This window comes from Aspergillus welwitschiae (assembly GCF_003344945.1).
Source record: "Aspergillus welwitschiae strain CBS 139.54b unplaced genomic scaffold BDQ94scaffold_16, whole genome shotgun sequence".
Lineage (NCBI taxonomy): Eukaryota > Fungi > Ascomycota > Eurotiomycetes > Eurotiales > Aspergillaceae > Aspergillus > Aspergillus welwitschiae.
This window is the reverse complement of record NW_020798710.1, coordinates 50,421-69,122: the sequence shown is the minus strand read 5'-3', so window position 1 is coordinate 69,122 and position 18,702 is coordinate 50,421. Positions and strand designations below refer to the sequence as shown.

At 52.0% G+C, this 18,702-nt stretch overlaps 5 protein-coding genes across 5 annotated transcripts; 3 read left to right on the top strand and 2 right to left on the bottom strand.

The window, feature by feature from the left end:
* Positions 1-339: 339 nt before the first annotated feature.
* On the bottom strand, positions 340-6,274 carry BDQ94DRAFT_170332 (putative AMP binding domain protein; the record flags this gene model as incomplete). The annotated part of the gene is made up of 6 exons (XM_026771469.1): positions 340-1,237; positions 1,293-1,896; positions 1,952-2,161; positions 2,220-5,962; positions 6,104-6,126; positions 6,215-6,274. 6 exons carry the CDS (start codon positions 6,272-6,274, stop codon positions 340-342), a joined length of 5,538 nt encoding a protein of 1,845 aa, XP_026626180.1.
* Positions 6,275-9,167: 2,893 nt separating this feature from the next.
* Positions 9,168-10,513, top strand: BDQ94DRAFT_143693 (40S ribosomal protein uS7). Its single transcript, XM_026766298.1, has 3 exons — positions 9,168-9,413; positions 9,638-9,821; positions 9,928-10,513. The coding sequence occupies exons 1-3, from the start codon at positions 9,268-9,270 to the stop codon at positions 10,243-10,245; spliced, it is 648 nt and encodes a 215-aa protein (XP_026626179.1). The 5' UTR covers positions 9,168-9,267; the 3' UTR covers positions 10,246-10,513.
* A 312-nt stretch (positions 10,514-10,825) lies between these two features.
* Positions 10,826-13,578, top strand: BDQ94DRAFT_143692 (SDA1 family protein). Its single transcript, XM_026766297.1, has 4 exons — positions 10,826-10,908; positions 11,001-11,036; positions 11,116-11,403; positions 11,467-13,578. Exons 1-4 carry the CDS (start codon positions 10,862-10,864, stop codon positions 13,331-13,333), a joined length of 2,238 nt encoding a protein of 745 aa, XP_026626178.1. The 5' UTR covers positions 10,826-10,861; the 3' UTR covers positions 13,334-13,578.
* A 362-nt stretch (positions 13,579-13,940) lies between these two features.
* Positions 13,941-14,675, top strand: BDQ94DRAFT_170329 (uncharacterized protein; the record flags this gene model as incomplete). Its single annotated transcript, XM_026771468.1, has 1 exon — positions 13,941-14,675. One exon carries the CDS (start codon positions 13,941-13,943, stop codon positions 14,673-14,675), a length of 735 nt encoding a protein of 244 aa, XP_026626177.1.
* Positions 14,676-15,153: 478 nt separating this feature from the next.
* Positions 15,154-18,381, bottom strand: BDQ94DRAFT_178713 (Hsp70 family protein; the record flags this gene model as incomplete). Its single annotated transcript, XM_026773181.1, has 1 exon — positions 15,154-18,381. One exon carries the CDS (start codon positions 18,379-18,381, stop codon positions 15,376-15,378), a length of 3,006 nt encoding a protein of 1,001 aa, XP_026626176.1. The 3' UTR covers positions 15,154-15,375.
* Positions 18,382-18,702: the final 321 nt, after the last annotated feature.

Here is an 18,702-nt window from a genome sequence, read left to right as displayed (position 1 = left end):
GGGGGGGGGGTGACAAGTAGGCAGGTATAAAGCCATTTTCTACCTTTTATAGAATTGGGATGACATGCATGGGCCACAGGAGAAAACAGAAAGGTAGGGACTGTGTATAAAGGGGAGGAGGGTGGGGGGTGTGGGGGTTCATGCAAACGTGTAGCCGTGATTTTTTTTATCGGGGCTATGCAAAAAAGAAGACAAGCAGATAACAGGGAAATAAAGAAGATGGTAAAGAAATTGAAATGCGAATCTTACTTCACCCTTGCTTGTTAGGCATCAGGGAGCTGTTAGATGACGTGTGCTTTTGTTGATGCTGCTGCTGCTCATCATGTATGTATGTATGTACTAAACTTGGTTGCGGTGGGGGCCGTGGGCATCATCGTATCCCAGATTGGCCTGGTACATGAGAGCTTCTTGGGGCCAGTCGCCGGTACTACCCTCCATTGAGTCTGCGAGAGGCGTGCGGTTGTAAGAGTCAGATCGAACAGGGTAGCTCCCATTGCTTGGGGCGCGCTGCGGCGCATCGTGGGCTGGGACATTGGTTCGGTAGGGGAGGCTTTCGTACATAGGACCGTGGCCAACAGGCTCGGTCAGTGATCCTGCTGTAGCGGAGTTGGCAAAGTCACCAAAGTCGAAGCCAAAGTCGGGATTGCTGATGGTTGTGGGAAGTTCTTTCCGTGGCACAGCGGGAGCCCCGTTCGTTGAGGCGCTGGTCGGCCGAATTGGCTCTGCGATGTGCGGGACGGAAGGCACACCCCCTTCGGGCAGGGTGCCAGTAGGGCTGTGGATGCTTGGCTCTGGGATAGGGGGATAGGAACCCATTGTCGCTTCAGAATGCTCGACCAGAACTGGAGCCGGGGAGCGAGGCATGAGATCAACATCGGGCACGACGGTGGATCGCCGAGTGCTGTTACCCATGGTGCTTCCGGGTTTCGAGCTGCGGCTAACACGATGCTGAGGAGCTTCTGCAAATGGGTGCTCAGGGCCTTCCACGTCACGGATGCTAAACTGAGCAATGGTCCGCAGCTTCCGAGTAACCCATGACGCCAACACCTTACCACGTTGCTTCTCACCGAGACGGGACCGAGGGAAGTCTCCGTGTGAAACAAATGCCACGATATCAGCAATAACCTGGTGCTCGTTGAGGATGGCATCGACAATCACGGGGACCAGAGACGCTAGATAAGCCTTTCTCGTAACCTCGACAACGACCACGATCAAGCCTCCAGCTTGGAAGACAGCACTAGATAGACGGATTAGTAACAAGCCCGTGAAAGTCGAGAACGGTCTCAACTTACCATCCGCCAGAAACGATATTGCGGTGGCATCGCTCCACAGAGTATTCGATGTCCATCGGGAAGTGGTTCAGACCATTAACTTCGAAGGTTTCACCAATTCCTCCAAGAACAAATAGCACTTGCATCTCGACAGGCTGGCCACCAGGGCCGATGGGTCTCGTAACTGTGTGAAGGAAGCCAAGATCACCAGTACGCACGTACGCGACATTAGGATCGCCATCCACAACCCGACCGTTGAAACGCTCCATATCGAAATCCTGTTTGGAGCCGTAGAACGACTTGGCGCAAGCGTCCGACTGGATCCAAATCTCACCATACTCACCGACGTGGGACAGCGTACATGTTTCGGGGTTCACGATAGCGATTTGCGTATTCACCGGAACCATACCCGAGTCTTGGATGACAAGAGCAGTGGGATCAGTGTCTGGATCCACGGGGCAGATCAGTCCACGGCGCAAAGCTCTAATGTCGAGCCATAGCTCAACAGGCTCGATGCACATGTAGGATCTGGTGACAACCATGGGGTTGAGGACGTGGGAATACACGATATTGATAGCAGTACGGTCCAAGCTGGCAGAAGCAAAGTGAAGGCGCACTTTCTGGTCTGCAATCACGTTAGCACTACGACGTCTGACGAGCGATGTAAGTGGGAGACGTACAGATATCGACTCTCGGACGGCCCTCGGCTGATATCATCAAGTTCTTCAGCTCTTGCATCTGGAAGCCCTTGCCAGCCATGGCACTCATTGCATAGTCCAGCATTTGGCTAGTAGCGTACGTGTCCTTGATCTTATAGCGTGAAAGGGTAACGAAGAGCGTCATGGGGTTCTGCGCAAAGTCGACAGGTGAGACAAGGTAGGTTGGCGCTCCTAGAGCCTGTGTTAACTCTGCAAACATCGTAGCCCACGGATTAGCTCTCCTACTTACCAACATAAATACCCATTAGGCAGGTGTGAAGGAATCCCAGGCCCAAGGTACTCCGCACGCTACCAAGCACCGGCCTTGAGCTAGTCATCTGGCAGGTCTCTTTCTGCACCTTGCACATGCCCATAATCGTATCGTGACCGATATGAACAGAGATTCTCCTCTGGTCCGGTGTCCAGTAGGTCCACACCATAGCTGCCTGGTTCGAACTCAGCCAGGTACTCTTGACCGTAAAACCAAGGTCCCGGCAGCCATGCGACTGCTTAGTAGGTTTTGTGGTGTTGTATATAGCGGGAACTCCTATTCGGAGTACTTGCGCAGACTGCTTGATGTGCTGCGAGACGAGCTTCTGCCTTAGCACATGATCAACATCACTGTTGACAATGATGGCCTTGACATGAAAATCATTAATAACGTGAAGGAACGCCGGAGCATCTTCGGAGAGACGGTTCTGATCAATGGGGGCGAGGGGAATGGCAACGACACCCAAACAGAAGCACGCATGTACAGCGTAAACGTATTCCTCCGAATGAGTGTACATTAAAACCAAGTGGTCTCCAGCTCGGACCTTCACCTTATTCTTCAAATACATTGCTACGGCAGCAACTTTCAGGTCAAACTTCTTCCAAGTGATGCCCTTGCCTTCCTTTCCGCGACCGTCGATGGAACAATAAGCCAATTCTTCAGCTTGCCGAGAGACACGCCATTGAAGAAGGTCCACAATGGTGTTGAAGTTGTTAAGGGGCGTGGATGTGCGATCATCCATTACTACGTCACGGTAGTCAACGCCTGAATATTGCTTATCCTGCAAGGCAAGCAGTTCTTGCCTTGACATCAAGGCCAGCGGAGACCATATACCACCAACTGGGTCAACCCCAACTGGCAAGTTGAGAACGGATCGTTCAACACCGAACTTGACGTGCACGCACGGCAGAGTTCCAGAATCAAACTCCTTGCGGCACAGCATGTTACCAATCTCCTGTCTCCCATTCTTCGTAACACGAGGAAGGGTGTTAGGAGCCGTGAGTAGCACGCAATAAACCCGCAAGTGGTGCTCCTGATAAAGCACTTCCATGCATCGCTCGGCAAGAGACTCAAGAAGAACAGAGTCCAGCTGCCGTGGAGGACCGCCTGACGTCGTTGGTGCAGTTGATGCCGCATATGACTCCAACACAACAATGGGAAGGTGTTCTTCGTTGACAAAGACATCGAAAGCTGTACAGTCATGGATCTTGGGAATGTTCTTCAAAATACTGACGATCATGTGTTGGACAAAGAAATAACGATGTTCGACGATTTCTTGCCCGTGTTCTACCCACTCGACCTTCTGGCGCAACCGGTCCTCATAGAGACCTAGCACGAAAATTTTGCCCTCGATGACACAGCCAAGGAGGCCTGTGCGAAGGAATTCCGGCTCTACCAGGATCGGGGTCGGGTTCCCTTCTTCGAATTTGTAAGGACGTGCATGGAAGATGGCTTCTGTGTGTTTCGGCAATGCCCAAAAGCCGCCAGACAGAGAGGGAGAGTCTACCCAAATCTCGCCGATCACGTTCGAGGTGCACAGCAGGTTGGTCTCAGGGTCGACGACAGCCAGTGTGGCATCAGGAATTGGATAGCCGAAGGAGCCAACACGCACGGCGTTGGGCATGGTCCCGGCAAACTTCCTAGCCTCTTCACCCATTGCCAAGACCACAATCTCGTTGCTCTTGAGGGCCTCTTTGTCCAGAAGGACCTCACCAAGCTCAGTCTTTCCTTGTTCTTGCGGGGCTGGCGTAGGAGCACCTCCTCCGCCCAGTAAGCTACTGCCAAAACCGCTGTTGTTATCGGCTTTTCCAGACCTTTTCTCCTCTTTCTTGCTATCTTCGCGCTCGGCTGGGTCCATCTCATGCGTCAAGGGACAGCCCATGCGCTCTTCGCCACCGAGCCAGTCTCGCATACTGATTACCATGCCGCCGTGCTCGGGAAGACACAGCATTGGCGCAACGATTTCTCTGGCCCTCGGGTTTCTCATGGGTCTTAACCACCGATCTGCGAGAATTTCATGGAACTCGGGGTCAACGGTGAGAGTATCTATAAGGCAGAGCTTCACGGTTCCGAAGTTTGGCTCTGAGTTTTTCTTGTAATGCCGTGTCGCCATCGGATCTTGCTGGTAGTTATAAGCAGCGATCTTCAGCCCCGGATAGTCTGCGGCCATGATGGTTGCCCTATACTTCGTGATCAGGTGGGCGTAGAGACCCGGCGTCTCGACTGCACGGTCCTCTAGCCAGACAGTCGTATGACCACCATATACGGTCATCAAGACCCCTATAATCATACCAATGCCTTGTCGAGGGTCGAGGTAGCTGATGATTGTTTCACCACGCGGCCTAGCCATACTCGAGGACACAGGTACAGTCGAAACAATTGCGCTGAGGCAAGCCATTTGATGCATGATTGTCCGGTGGCTCATGACGACACCGCGAAGGTCGCCGGTTGGCGCCCTGGCGAATTCAATATATGCCAGATCTGGGACCACAAGGGGTGGTGTATCGTCCTTCTTCTTTGGGTGATAGCTGCCAAATTCATTGGTCTTCCACCACTCTACTCCCCGTGGCCAGTTTAACTTCTGGGCCGTGATGTCTCTCTGGAAACTCTTGAGGTTGTTCTCTGTCGTTAATGCCAGATGTGCTTGGGTTGAGGTAAGGACCAGATTAAGACTCTGGTAGTCCTCAAGACTGTTGATGGGAACAGCAACCACACCGGCAATGAAACAGCCCATTAGTGCGACGGCAAATTCAATAACCTCAGAGTCCCGGTAAATCAACGCCACGCGATCACCACGATAGAGGTTGCTTTTATCACGAATGACTTGTGCCACCTTTTCTGCGCGACTGGCTAATTTCTCCCATGTGATGGAAGCAATTTCTTTGCCCTTTTGATCCAATACCCAGTATGCAGGCTGCTTTCCGTGTATCCGCGCTCGATGCCGCAGAACGGCGGGAATGTTGTCGAAGTTCGACATTGGCGTATTCTTGTCATGGGGATCCTGTACGGCAAATGGAATGTCACGAGGCTCCAGCGGTTGAAGGTGAGCAAGTGCCGGCCCATGAGCGAGTTCAGAAGCGGGGATCAACGGCGGTGCCATATTCGCCGTAGGGGAGAACGTATCCGACTGGGAGTAGCGGTGAAAGCCACCACCATAGCTATCCCTATAATCATCTTGCTGCTGGCCGGCAAAATCAGAGAAAAACCCCTGCTGTGAGTCGAGCATTGTCGACTGTCGCGTGACCCCACCTGGCGGCATATCATAGGCTCCGATAGGCTCCTCGTAGCCATCGTGGTGATAACCGGGGTTAAACGCATAGTTTTGGCTCAGAAGTGTGGCTGTTCGTGAGCTCTCTTGCATGGGAGGTGCAGGTTTATTCTTCGGCAGAAAAAGTGAATCGTAGGAGGCTGCCGAAGGGGCTCGGTCAGCGGGCAGCAGCATGCTCTCTCTGTCGTATGAGCCCTGTGTATCCCCACTAACCCTGCGCTCATATCCGAAGCTTCCGTTGTTGTAACTATCACGCCCGTTGGCAAAGGACTGCGAGGAGTCGCCCAGGGTTGTGGACTCCGCCGTTGGGGGTCGGACATTGAGGATGGCTTGTGGAGGATGGGTCGAGCTTGTAAGAGATGAAGATCCATCCCTGGACGTTGGTGCGCCGAAATCCAGCTTCATATTAGGGCCAAAGAACTGCGACAGGAGAACGGTGCGCCGCTTCTGGTACCTTGAATTCGAGTCAGTCCCAACCGTCGGTATATCGTTCCAGCCGCCCAGACGGGCGATCAGGTAGACCATTTGCTAGCGCTAAAGTTTCACACTCATATCCACCGTTTGTCCGAATACAGATATAGATGAGGGTGCTTACCCCTTCTCCGTAATATCACCTTCCTGGTAAGCAGCAAAAGGTCAGTTGGATCTGTCCACAAATCCGCAAATTTCCGGGTATAATTATAGGGTGCTAGGATCTCCTTCATACCTCCAATTCTTTATCAAGGTCGCGCAGAGCGGCGTGAAGCTCGGGATTATCGTCCGCCATGATTACAGAAGTGTTGAGGGTAGACAAATCGAGGGGCTTTCATTCGAAGGCTCGGTGATGCTGAACGGCAAGGGTTAACGGCACCCTCATTGCAGGGTCCCTTGGGAGGGGGAGAAAAGAGGGAGGGGTCCGGAAGACGCTGAGGGGGAAACGAGAGACTTCGGAGAGTCGAGCAGCCCCTTGCGATGTCCCAGTAGATGGATGGGGAATCCGGGAGTTTGTCCTGTCGCTTCTCCGCGCCTGATGAGCCACAACGTCACCTGCCGCCGCGGCTAGGGCCGGTGAGGCGGGCCGGGCACGCAGAATGTGCAGCCAATCATATACCCAGATGAGCGTGCACCGCCACGCGTCAGGAGGAGAAGAGCAAACAATCTCGGCATCCGGAGGGCACGAGGATCGTCCGCTGCCACCACGAACAGGTGGATGTCGACAGTCTTAACCCTCCTTTCGGTACTTGGACCTGAAATGACAGGGTTGCTCCTCATCTCTACACATCATTCATCAAATCTTACCGGGGAATAGGTCACTCTACGCCCCTGTGTGCTACCTCGATTATCCCGTCTGTGCCTGATATCTGACGCCCTCGGTAGCACAAGCCAGTGTGCCTATTTTTATTCAAATTCCTCCGCAAGCCCGCTAATAACGCTCCAGCTGTCGCCGCTTTAGCGGCAACTCTGGTACAACAGCGGTTGTGGACATCGTGCTAAAAATTACTTAGCTTCTTCAAATGAAAATCTAAACTATGACGGCGCCATAAGGACACATGGGTAGATGAAGCCATCATCATGATTTCTTATATCCACTGCGCGTGCTAACCACCTTCGAACGTTCGACCGACGACGCTATCTCCATCCTCGGTATTGAAGACTCCGAAACCAAAAGAGGGTCTCCGCTGTACTATTGGCTTGTCAGTCCGTGGTGGGGTCGTCTACTACTGTTGGTCCCGGCGCCAAGGTTCTCTCAACATCAATGTAGCGCGGAAAGGAGTACGATCATCCAAGACAACGTTGTTCACTTGCCTTTTTCTTAAGGCCAAGTGATATGTCTGATCCATCTGTCAGGGGTACTTACGGCTTTTACCCAACTGAACATGTGAAAGTTCACCTCACATTGTAGCAGATCGGAGACGTGCTTATAAACGAGTATAAGGAGGCGAGTGGCTAGAAACAGTACCGGGAGCTAAGCTATGCGAATGTGCCACACTTTATGCTAATGGCAGCTCTTTAAAAGGTCTCTGTACTCGCACTTCTTGCTGCGTTCTCGAGTTTCTCGCGCGTGGGTTATGACAATGTGGAACATTATTCGGAGTGATTGCTTGTGTCAGAGGCCTGTACAGCTTGGTCATGAGATGCATTCTCTCACTATGGTGACGCCTAGACAACAGATCAAACCCTCTTTCCACACCTACCTGACTATAGTCTTCAAAGTCATGCGAGTGAGAGTGGTGTATCTTGTGCGAAGCTAGCCTGGTATGAAGGTCAATCAGATTCATGTAGCTTTTCCTTCCACAGAATGCTCTTGAGCTAAGTCTTCCACCTATACAAGAATTGGCCCATTGTCCTTGTTGGAATAAAGTCGCTAATGGCGGATAATTGGCCATTATTAATATTGTTCATGTTGATCGAAGCGCCCAGAGGTCATTCGACCCAATGATTGCTTTGAGCATTATCATGCCAACATTAGCCGGGAATAGTGCATTTATCACCGTTTTAGCTTCAAACTTGTAGACAAACTTGTAGTTAATATGTGTTGTATCTTATCCCGAAAGCCATTATCTGTTGATTCGAGCTGCTGAAAGCAGGACACGGGTTTCCAGAAACCACACCCACAGGAAACATTATGCTCTACCTAACACCGAGTCAAGATTTGGGCAGATTACTTTGATGGATTACTAGTATGTTCAGTCAATTTCTAGTCATTAGCTCATAAGCTCGTTTATATACAGTATATAACAGCATTTGATCCGAAATTGGTTGCCGCACTAATAGTAGATCCCTGGTTTGTAACGGGTTTAATTCGATAATCTACGTTTTCTCAGGCTCTTGAGCTTTTATATGAGTTATGGTATGTCACTGCATGTAGCGTTTATACGTATAGAGGAGCACGATGTTCTAAGATTACGACCAGGACATGTCTTGATATCAAGAGGCGTGACGGGCATCTTGTGTGCCTTCCTTGCTTTTCCATCACGCGCTGGGAATATAGTTCAGATGTGGCCAGCTAATATCTATCACCAAGGGATATAAAGCGACTGTATATATGGAGAACACGTGGTATACTACTCCCAAACTTATGGCACATTTGGGTTCCCTTATGGGTATATTGCCTGAATATAGAGATTAGTCCTCAAGCATTTATTGAACTCCTAGAGCCGGTTATATATGATGTAGCGTTTTTTATAGTGGAAGTAACAACGCCTCAGAATAGGTAGCGGGAAGAGAAGTATCAATATAGCTCTTGCAGATATGGCCAGAGACGCAAACTACTAGATAAACAGCTGATTCAGGGTCCAAGATATCCTTCGTCAACAGGGACGATTCGAGCAGACTAGGACAGTGTAGAAAAGAATATTGACATAAAAGCTTTTCGAAAAAAACTCTACTTTTTAGATGTAAAAGATTATGCTCAGTTTCAGTATGTATTCAGCAGAGCACTGACAGCAATCTAGGTTTGCATCTAGAACCATGTATGATATGGCGGGTTGGAAGCGGAGCACTGGTGAACAGTATTGACCGGGCATCCAGCGCTAGTCCTAGTTCGGGATAGGGTGCCGGAACCCAGATGTGAACATCACATGACACCACCCGCGCCATTGGCGGTCAGTCCTGCCCTAACCCACCACCCGCTAAGCGAGGCGCACCTCGAATTTCCTTGCGCTCAGCGACACATTTCAGCCGCCCGACTGTATTCGTCGACGTTGAAGGATCACCAACGACACCGTCCGCCACCTACACGTATCCCTCCCTCGGCAACAGGTGCATACGTCGACCAAAATGTCTGAACACGGCGAAGTCGAGGTCGAAAACCCCGCTGCGGCCTTCCAGGTCCTGCCCAAGGAGGCTATCGCGGAGATGGGATCCGTGAAGCTGTTCAACAAGTGGAGCTACGAGGATGTTGAGATCAGGGACATCTCCTTGACGTAGGTGCTTCCCAATCCATCGCGATTTTGATTGTTCTACGAGCATGGGTTTTATGTCGACCGGTGGAAAAAAACGCCATTATCTGTTGGAAGACAGTGGACTCGGCATGCAGGGAGGAAAACGCACGACAATTCGGGATATCTGCGAAGGGAATCACGATGGAAAATTTTTTTGCGAAATGGCACAGAAACGAGATATGCTGACTCGGCTTCGCGTTCAATAGCGACTACGTCCAGATCCGCTCCCCTGTCTACCTTCCTCACTCCGCTGGCCGTTATGCCGCCAAGCGTTTCCGCAAGGCTCAGTGCCCCATCATCGAGCGCCTGACCAACTCCCTCATGATGAACGGCCGCAACAACGGAAAGAAGCTCATGGCTGTCCGCATCGTTGCCCACGCCTTCGAGATCGTACGTCACCTATTTTCTGCCCCCATTGCCTTCCGCACGCAGAACGGCTAGGGTCCGCAAAATCTCAGAACCAGACGCAGAAAGCTGACCGGGTATTCTTTTCTAGATCCACATCATGACCGACCAGAACCCTCTCCAGGTCGCCGTTGACGCCATTGTCAACTGCGGTCCTCGCGAAGACAGCACCCGTATCGGTTCCGCTGGTACCGTCCGTCGTCAGGCCGTCGATGTGTCTCCTCTCCGCCGTGTCAACCAGGCTATTGCCCTCCTGACCATCGGTGCTCGCGAGGCCTCTTTCCGTAACATCAAGAGCATTGCTGAGTGCCTGGCTGAAGAGCTCATCAATGCCGCCAAGGGTTCCTCCAACTCCTATGCCATCAAGAAGAAGGACGAGCTCGAGCGTGTTGCCAAGTCCAACCGGTAAAGTGGGAATTTTGGGCGTATTCTCCGTTTGGTCCTGGTTTTGCGTGTACTGGAGTGGACGGGGGGTTTATTAGGATTCAGTCGATTTGCATGCATCTGCGCGACTGTACATACCTGAAAACAGTCACGGGAGGGAGCGAGATCCTAAAAATGAGAGAATCGGACGGCTTTCTTCTACAGTAGTTGAGATGCGATCATGAAGACCTCTGGCTTGTGAAGTCAATACCTTTATCTATTTTTTTTACACGAAAAAGATTTCCCTGTTTCAACCATGGTTCCCCTGCCGCCTCGGATGTGGCAATCAACTACACAAACGTAGACTCAAAAGCACCTTGAAGAGTGTGACAAGAAGCCCAAAGAAAGTGTTCTAGATTCACAGTAGACTATATCTTGTAAATGCCTATAATTCTAAAGACCACAATAATCAAGTCCCCGTACAGAGGTGCCCGTGCTGGCAATCCCAAGAACTGACTGCGGCTTATCGATAGGCCAGACCCGTCGCTGCGAAAAAAAAATGTTCGGGGCTCTGTTATCGGCCCTGGCAACCGTCGCCCGCCTTTCTTTCCCTCAACCAACCACTTCAACCCCTCAGTTTTTCACCACTATAATTCGCAAAGATGGTGAAAAGAAAGTTGGGGGCCTTGGAAAAGGTCGAGGCTGATCTGTAAGTCGTCTTCCACAGTCTCTGTGTGGCTACGAATCTCCTGCCAAAAAAAAGACGAATTTCTCCCGTCGCTAACTCACTGCTTTCCATAGGCCCAACCTGCAGCACAAGATTCGGAGAGATCCCAAGTATGTTTTACTACGAATAATGCGATCAGATTGGTCGATAATGTCAGAGTTGTTTGCTAATTGTCGCTTACTTGTGAAGATCCTATATTGAAGACTTCCGCGCTCAGCACTACCAATATGAGAGTCACCGGGAAATTTTCATGACCGCGCCTTCGTCGACCACGGAGACGGGTCTTATCTCTCTTAGAGAATTGATCGATTTCATTGCTCATGTGGCCGACTGCTATCCCGAGATTACGAAGGATTTCCCTCAGCAACTCATGGATATTTTGACGCAGCACCATCTGATCCTCCAGCCGGAATTGCGCGAAAAGATCGTCGGTAGCTTGGTGCTTCTAAGGAAGAAGGAACTGTTGGATTCAGCGACGTATGTTTACTAATGGACTGCCACATGCACATGGGCTGGTTGCTAATAGATTTATTTCTCCAGATTGCTTCAGACTCTGTTCCCTATCCTCATTTCTACCCCCAGCAAAACCCTACGAGCTTTGATCTTCCAAAAGATCCTCATGGATCTTCGACAGGCCAATGCGAAGACTACGAACCATAAGCTTAACCGCACTATGCAGACGGTCCTGTTCAACTTGGTGACGTCGGATCGGACTTCTTCTAAGGGTCTTTGGGCTATCAAGCTTACGCGCGAGCTGTGGAAGCGCCAGATCTGGACCGATGCCAAGGCTGTAGAGGTCATGAAGGAAGCCAGTCTGGCATCGAACGAGAAAGTCATCGTTGGTGGTGTTCGCTTCTTCTCGGGCGGTGACAAAGAGCGCGAGGAAATGGAAGACGAAAGCAGCGACGAGGAAGCCATTGACTTGGGGCGAGTAAAACATCAAGTTGGCATCAACAAGAAGACCAGAAAGAAGTCCCGCGCGATTGAGAAGGCCAAGGCGACCGTAAAGAGGAGGGAGCGCAAGAAGAGCCAGCCGCATCCTCTGAACTTCTCCGCTTTGCATCTTCTCCACGACCCTCAGGGATACGCCGAGTCCCTGTTCTCGAAGCATTTGCAGAACACTAAGTCGAAGCTGAACTTGGACCACAAGCTTATGGTGCTCCAGCTGGTGACCCGCCTTGTCGGATTGCATAAACTGCATATCATGCATCTCTACTCTTACTTCCAGAAATTCCTGACTCCCCGTCAGCCATCCGTCACGTCGTTCTTGGCTTCGCTGGCGCAAGCATCGCACGATTTGGTACCCCCGGATGACCTGGAGCCCTTGGTTCAGAAGATCGCCAATGAGTTCGTCTCGGAAGCCTCAGCCTCTGAGGTCGCTTCGGCTGGTCTCAACGCTATCCGAGAGATTTGCGCACGACAGCCACTCGCCATGAATGAGACCTTGTTGCAAGATCTTGTTATGTACCGCAAGAGTAAGGATAAGGGTGTCATGATGGCGGGCCGAGGTTTGCTCAGTCTGTTCCGGGAGGTCAACCCTGAGATGCTCAAGAGACGGGACCGCGGCAAGGACGCTTCCATCGGCCTTAAGGCCGGGGAGAGGAAAGAGAAGCGCTTTGCGGAACAGGAGGCCGGTGGCATCGAGGGTCTGGAGCTCCTGGAGAAATGGAAGGAGGAGGAGCGCCGGAAGAGGAGGGCTGAGAAGGGCTTGGCTTCTGATGCTTCTGATGATGAGGAGGAAGGCGAGGAGGACAACTGGGCATCTTGGAACGTGGAAGATGATGAGGACAGTGATGACTCGGGCGATTGGATCAATGTGCAGAGCGACGCTGAAATCGACATCAGCGATTCCGAGGATGAGAAAGACGGACCTCCCGCTAAGAAGGCCAAGTCCAGTGAAAGCAGCGGAGACGATACTAAGGCCGAGAAGGCGGAAGAACAGAAGGAAGAGTCTGCTGAGGCCAAGTTCTCCAAGCTTGCAACGACTCGCATTCTCACCCCGGCTGACTTGGCTAAGCTCCAAGAGCTGCGTACCGAAGCCGCCATCAACTCACTCGTGCCGGGCGCGAAGAAACGTGATCGTGACGATCCACTGACGGCCGAAGAGATCGAGGGCCTGGCTGCTCTCTCTGCCGGCAAGGCCACGCGCGAGGAGCGGATTGCTCATGCCAAGGAAGGCAAGACTGATCGGGCCGAGCACAAGAGTATAACGGCCAAGCGCAAGGAGCGCAAGCAGGATCAGGGCAAGAGTACGACCAACAAGGAGAAGGCACGCAAGAAGAACTTCTTGATGACCCTGGGTAAGGCCAAGAGCAAGAACAAGCGCAGTTTGGTGCAAACCCGCGCCGTTCTCAAGGCTCATCACGATCGGGCCAAGCGGGGAGGTCGCAGAGGAAACATTGGTTAAGGTATATATGGTGATACCCTATCGTAGATCTATTGTTTCGTTCCATATTCCAGTTGCTATTGTATCATCGAGCCTCATGGTTCATCTCATTTGGATGTCCTGAAAAGCGTGCCTTTCTGTATATAGAGCTCTTCTGCAATGATTGATCTCTTTAGACATGTTCTAGTAACTTTCTGCACTCCCCGCAACGCTATTAGGAAATACTCCGTAGTCCAGACACTGCCTACTATATCTTCTTATGTGCCTTTCGCATGAAATATGGAGTAATTTCATGTCAGTCCCAAAGAGGGTAAATTGGGAAGTGACACGTGCCAGGCGCGTCGTGGCGCGTCGCGTTCCGTGCCTCAGGTTCTTTCCCTCCCCAGCCTCTTTCTTTTCTCTCTCTCTTCTTCCTCTTCTGCTATTAGAGCTACTCTCCCCTCTTCCCCTCCACAGCCCTTGCATTTTCTCTTACTACATCGCACATTCCAAAGTATATCTCCTGTCAAATCAGAGGCCGTCCTCCAGACCCAAGTGGTCCCTCACGAGCATACAAACAGACTAGGCCACTGCAACTTCTCCACTCCCCGGATAGACAAAAGTCCCGCCTGTCGCTATCCAGTCCAACATGTCCCCATCCCTCCAGTCCCCCACCACCAACAAGGCCGCCGACCTGGCCTTCAAACGCAGACGCTTTCAACCACCAATCACTAGCTTCTTCTCGACCACATCTACTCCTCCCTCAGAAGACAATGCCAACGTGACCACCGACCGCTCCCACCACCTCTCCCACAACCACTACTCCGCAGCAACCTGCTCCCCCACCCCTATTGTCCCCACCAAAGTCCAAGCCTCCCTCCTCTCCGTCGGCATGCGTGTTCGCAAGTCCGTCGCAGAGGGCTACAAGACTCGCCTGGCGAAGTCCGACTCCAGTTTCTCCGAGCTGGCTCCCTATAGCGGCATGCGCAGTCATTCCGCACCCATGAACCTTATCACCGACGATGAAGGCGACGCCTTCTCCCTCCCCTCCAGCAGTCAGGAATCCAACGCTGGTGGCCAGAAACGATCCTATGATATGGACTTTGATATCGACGATAGTGGTGATGAGAATGACGTTGCTGCTTCCGGCTTGGATCTTACTGCTCATAATGCTACTTTCATGGGCCGGACGATCCTTGCGCCCAAGCTGAATCAACAGCGAAGGCGATTCGTGGCACTGCAGAAACATGCCACGATCTCCGAGGGTATGGGTATGGATATCGATGATTTTGAGGAGGCTTCCTTCTTGCGTAGTCGCGAGGAGGTGGATATGGAGTACGGCTCTGTGAGTCGAAACTCAGAGATTGAAATGGGTGGTGTTTAAACGTGTGGTTACTTTCGTCTGTGATTTTCTTTCATCTTCTTCCTATTGTCTTTTCTGGGGTATCTTATTAGCCGGAGTTAAGATGGGTTGGGCTGGATTTGGGTGGTTGTACTATCATCTGCTGTGGTTTTGTTTGCGCGCAACGTTCCTTGGGGATACACAGTGCCATAGGCTGGTACTATGTGCTAAAGAACGAGCATGGTGGATGGATTGATACATCATGCATACTGTTCTCATCATTGTGTTCCTTTGCCTTGTCGGTCTTTTCTATGCATATTCTTACTTGACCCCTGCTTGTTCTACATTCCCGTTGTTTGTCGTCAAGCACCCTGTACATAATATCCGATCGCGACGACTACCTACATGTTCAACTTCCCTATGCAAGTTAGGCTTATGCAATAGCCAGCACACATGCAGCAGACTTGATTCTGAACTGTATGAATGATAAATCAAAGAAACATCCAAACTGAAATAAATAGTCAAGTCAATTCTATCTATAGTAGTATAGTTTACATAACACCGACCAACAATCCTCCACGGGGACTGGCTTATCACTGTGTATATGTTCATCTCATCACAACAAAAAAAAACGAAAGTAGTAACGCTCAATCCGAACTCCTAGTAAATTTTTAATTTGTTTCTTCAGGAACCGATTGCCTCAATTCCCATAAACCAGAAGAATAACAAGGCTGCAATAGATTTAGAGCTCATCCTTGCGGTTAGCCTTCTTATCTTCCTTTTGCTCTTCCTCCTTAGCAGGCATCTTCTGCTCCTCTTGCGCCTTAGCCTTCTCCTTCTTCGACGATTTGCCGTTGTTGTTGTTGTTCTTCTTGCTCTGCTCCTTTCCGGACTTGGCTGCCGCCGCACCCATCTTATCGTAGATGCGATTCAGGACGCGCTCGAGCTCCTTAAGACGGGTGTCGAGCTCAGCGACAGGGAGGGCCGGGTCGTCGGTCATGGTGAGCTGCTCCTGGAGAGCGAGCTGGGTTTCGAACCAGGTGTTGGTGGATTCGTAGGTCTTGGAGAGGCTGGTTAGGTCGTAGGGTTGGAAGATGGAGTATTTGGGACCGCTGGGCTTGGGGGTAGTGGTGGCCGAGGCGGTCTTGGTGGTGGATGAGGTGGAGGTAGTGGCGTAGGGGTCTTCGTCGAGGTCGACGGAAGAAGAGGATCCAGTAGTAGTAGATGAGGAGGTCGAGGACTCGGTTGTGGTGGAGGAGGAAGAGCTGGATGCTGCGACGCTGGAGGAGTAGAGGTCCTCGTCTTGCTGAATCTGCTGCTCCATCACGTCAATGACGGACTTGGCGTTCTTCAGGACTTGTTGCAGGAGCTCGACGCGAGCGGGGCGCTCCGCGTTCTCCTTCTTCCTCTTGAGGGCTGGGTCGACAATCTCTCTCAGTGACTTGAGCTTCGCGCGGAAGTCGGCAGTCTTTGCGTCGTCGCCGTCACCGTACAGCCAGTCGCTGGCTTCGGAGGCTCTCTCTTGCAGCGTGGTCAGCTGCTCGGGCTTAACTACCTTGGCGAACTCCTCGTCGTCCACTAGGTCGCGGCTGCGGTAGATGAAGGATTCCAGTTCGTTGAGGGCTTCTTCGCGCAAGGCACGTTCACGGTCGGAGGCGTCGAAGGCGGCCAGGCGGCTCTTGACGCGAGCGAGCTCTGCTTCGGTGGGAGCGGGGATTCCCAGCGGAGATGAGGTAAAGCTGATTGAGATACTCTCCAGCTTGGTTGCGGGGGTGCTCTTCTTGCTCTCCTTGGCGGTTGTGGTAGAGGTAGCGTCATCTGCCGAGGAAGTTGTCGCGGCTTGAGGCTCCTCGGGCTCAAGAGTGATCGACTCGCTGGGTTCGCCTTCCTCTCCGAGAGGAACTTGTTCATCCTTGTTGCCCAGGCCAAAGAATCCCTTGACGCCTTCGACAACGCTTCCCTTCTTGGCAGACTCCACCTCGCAGCTGACGGTACCGCTGGCGACTTCAGGAAGGCCGTCGACAGGGCTCAGGCGGATGGCGAACTTAGTAGTGATGTTGGCTGCCGTGCAACCGAAATCCTCCTTCAGTTTAGCGACAGAGGCAGTGAGGTTCTGTGTCTTCACACCCAAGATTGGCGATTCGACGACATTCCCGTCGACAGGGATCTGGTGGTAGAAACTGAACTCAAAGTCGTCCAAGTTCTTCACAGTAACCTGCTTCTCAGGGCCGACCTGGGAAGTCGGGGTGAAAAGCTTCTGCTTTCTCTCCTTAGACTCGGAATCCCACTTAAGAACGACAGCGTAGCTCGAGGCATCGCTTGCTCGAATATCCTTAACACGGAAGCTGGGGCTCAGAGCGGCTCCCTTGAAGGCAGCGCCGAACACCGCAGCTTCATCCGCATTGACACTGGTGCGGATCTTGTTGGCAGATCCGCAAACCCGCTCGAGCTCCTTCTGCACGAACGGTGTGCGAATGGCGCCACCGTGAAGGATAACAGAGTCGATATCGCTCAGCTGCAGTCCAGCAGCCTCCAAAGCTTGCTCCAGAGGCTTTCCAACACGTGCAATATGCTGCTCCGCGAGTTCCTCGAACTTGGCGCGGGTGACACGGTACTTGAAGTTGAGGTCCTCTTCATAGAGACTCTCGAAAGAGGCGCCCGTCTCAGTGTTCGCACTGAGAACTTGACGAGCCTTCTCCGCATCCTTCCAGAGTCTCGCCATAGTCTTTCCGTGGGCCTGGACATCAGCCGGGGAAACCCGGTCCTTGAGCTTCTTTTCCTCAACCAGGCTGGCGATCATATCCTGAACAATCAGATCGTTCAGGGCATCTCCTCCAAGAGTCTTGTCCCAGCCGGTTCCCAGAACCTGGACTTCTTGGACGGTCTTGTTGAACCGCCCCACATCCTTCACTGAGCGACTTTGGAAGCGAAGGACACTGGCAGTTGTAGAACCGGCGCCCATGTCGTAGACGATGTGGTACTCGGGCTTCTGGCCATCCGAAACACTGGGGAACGTGCGGCTGGTTGCGTAGTTCAAGCCGACAGCGAGGTTATCGCTGATGAACGCATCGACATTCAAACCTGCCAGTTCCGCGGCCAATTCCAGACTCCTCTTCTCCGCCGCGGTGTAGAACGACGGATAAGTGATCACGGCGTCCGTGATGTCCGATCCCTTTCCAGCCAGAGTGTCAGCATTGGCCTTGATCTGCTTCAGCTGCATGGCCAGGATTTCCTCAACGAGGAAGGCGTCCTTCCTTTCAGCTTCTCCCAGTCTGTTGCTTCGCAGGCCAACCGTGCCACGATCCCCGGGAGCTTCTTCCAGACGCAAGGCGGGATAGCGGCTGTGGAAACTTTTGATCAACTCATTGTCCGCATCGAAAGGAAGTCCGAGCAGAGTCTTGAGGTTCGAATAGACATCATCGGGATACCGTGCCGCTAGCGCCAAGGCGTCGCCACCGTAGAATCTCTCCGGGAACGAGGCATCGGCCTCGCGGGTAGGCTTGAACGCTACAGCGGCGGACTCCTTGCGCTTCGAATCTTTGGTGAGGACAATCTCAAGCGGAATACCGGGTTTGACGAGCGTAGCCTTCAGATACTCTGTGCCGACATCGATACCAAGAACTGCGGAGCCCGCAGCCGCAGCTGGGGCAGGAAAGCTGAGGACGAAGAGGAGAAATGGTAGAATTAGGGAGAGTACGGGGAGGGAGGTGAGCGAGGCATAGGGCCGTCGCTGGCTGCCGGGAGCCATGGTCTGTGTATTTCTAATGCTGCGAGAGTCAGTAAATCCTTCCGTCGTGAACGTCGTCCTCCACACATTGTCGCATACCTTTTGCTGGGTACAAAAGATTTAATAATTCCCCATCCGGTATAAAGGTTGACCCTTCTTTTTTGTCGGTTATATTCTGAAAGGGTGATTGGTGAGAATAGCTATTGGTACATCGATTAGGATTATTTCAGGGTCTGGAGGTGGGCTGAATAGTAAAAGTAGCTGTCGTTGAACTATGAGCCGGTTAGCTGGCTGGAGGGAAGCACATGGTGGAAGGAATAGACCACGTACGCAAGATTTAGA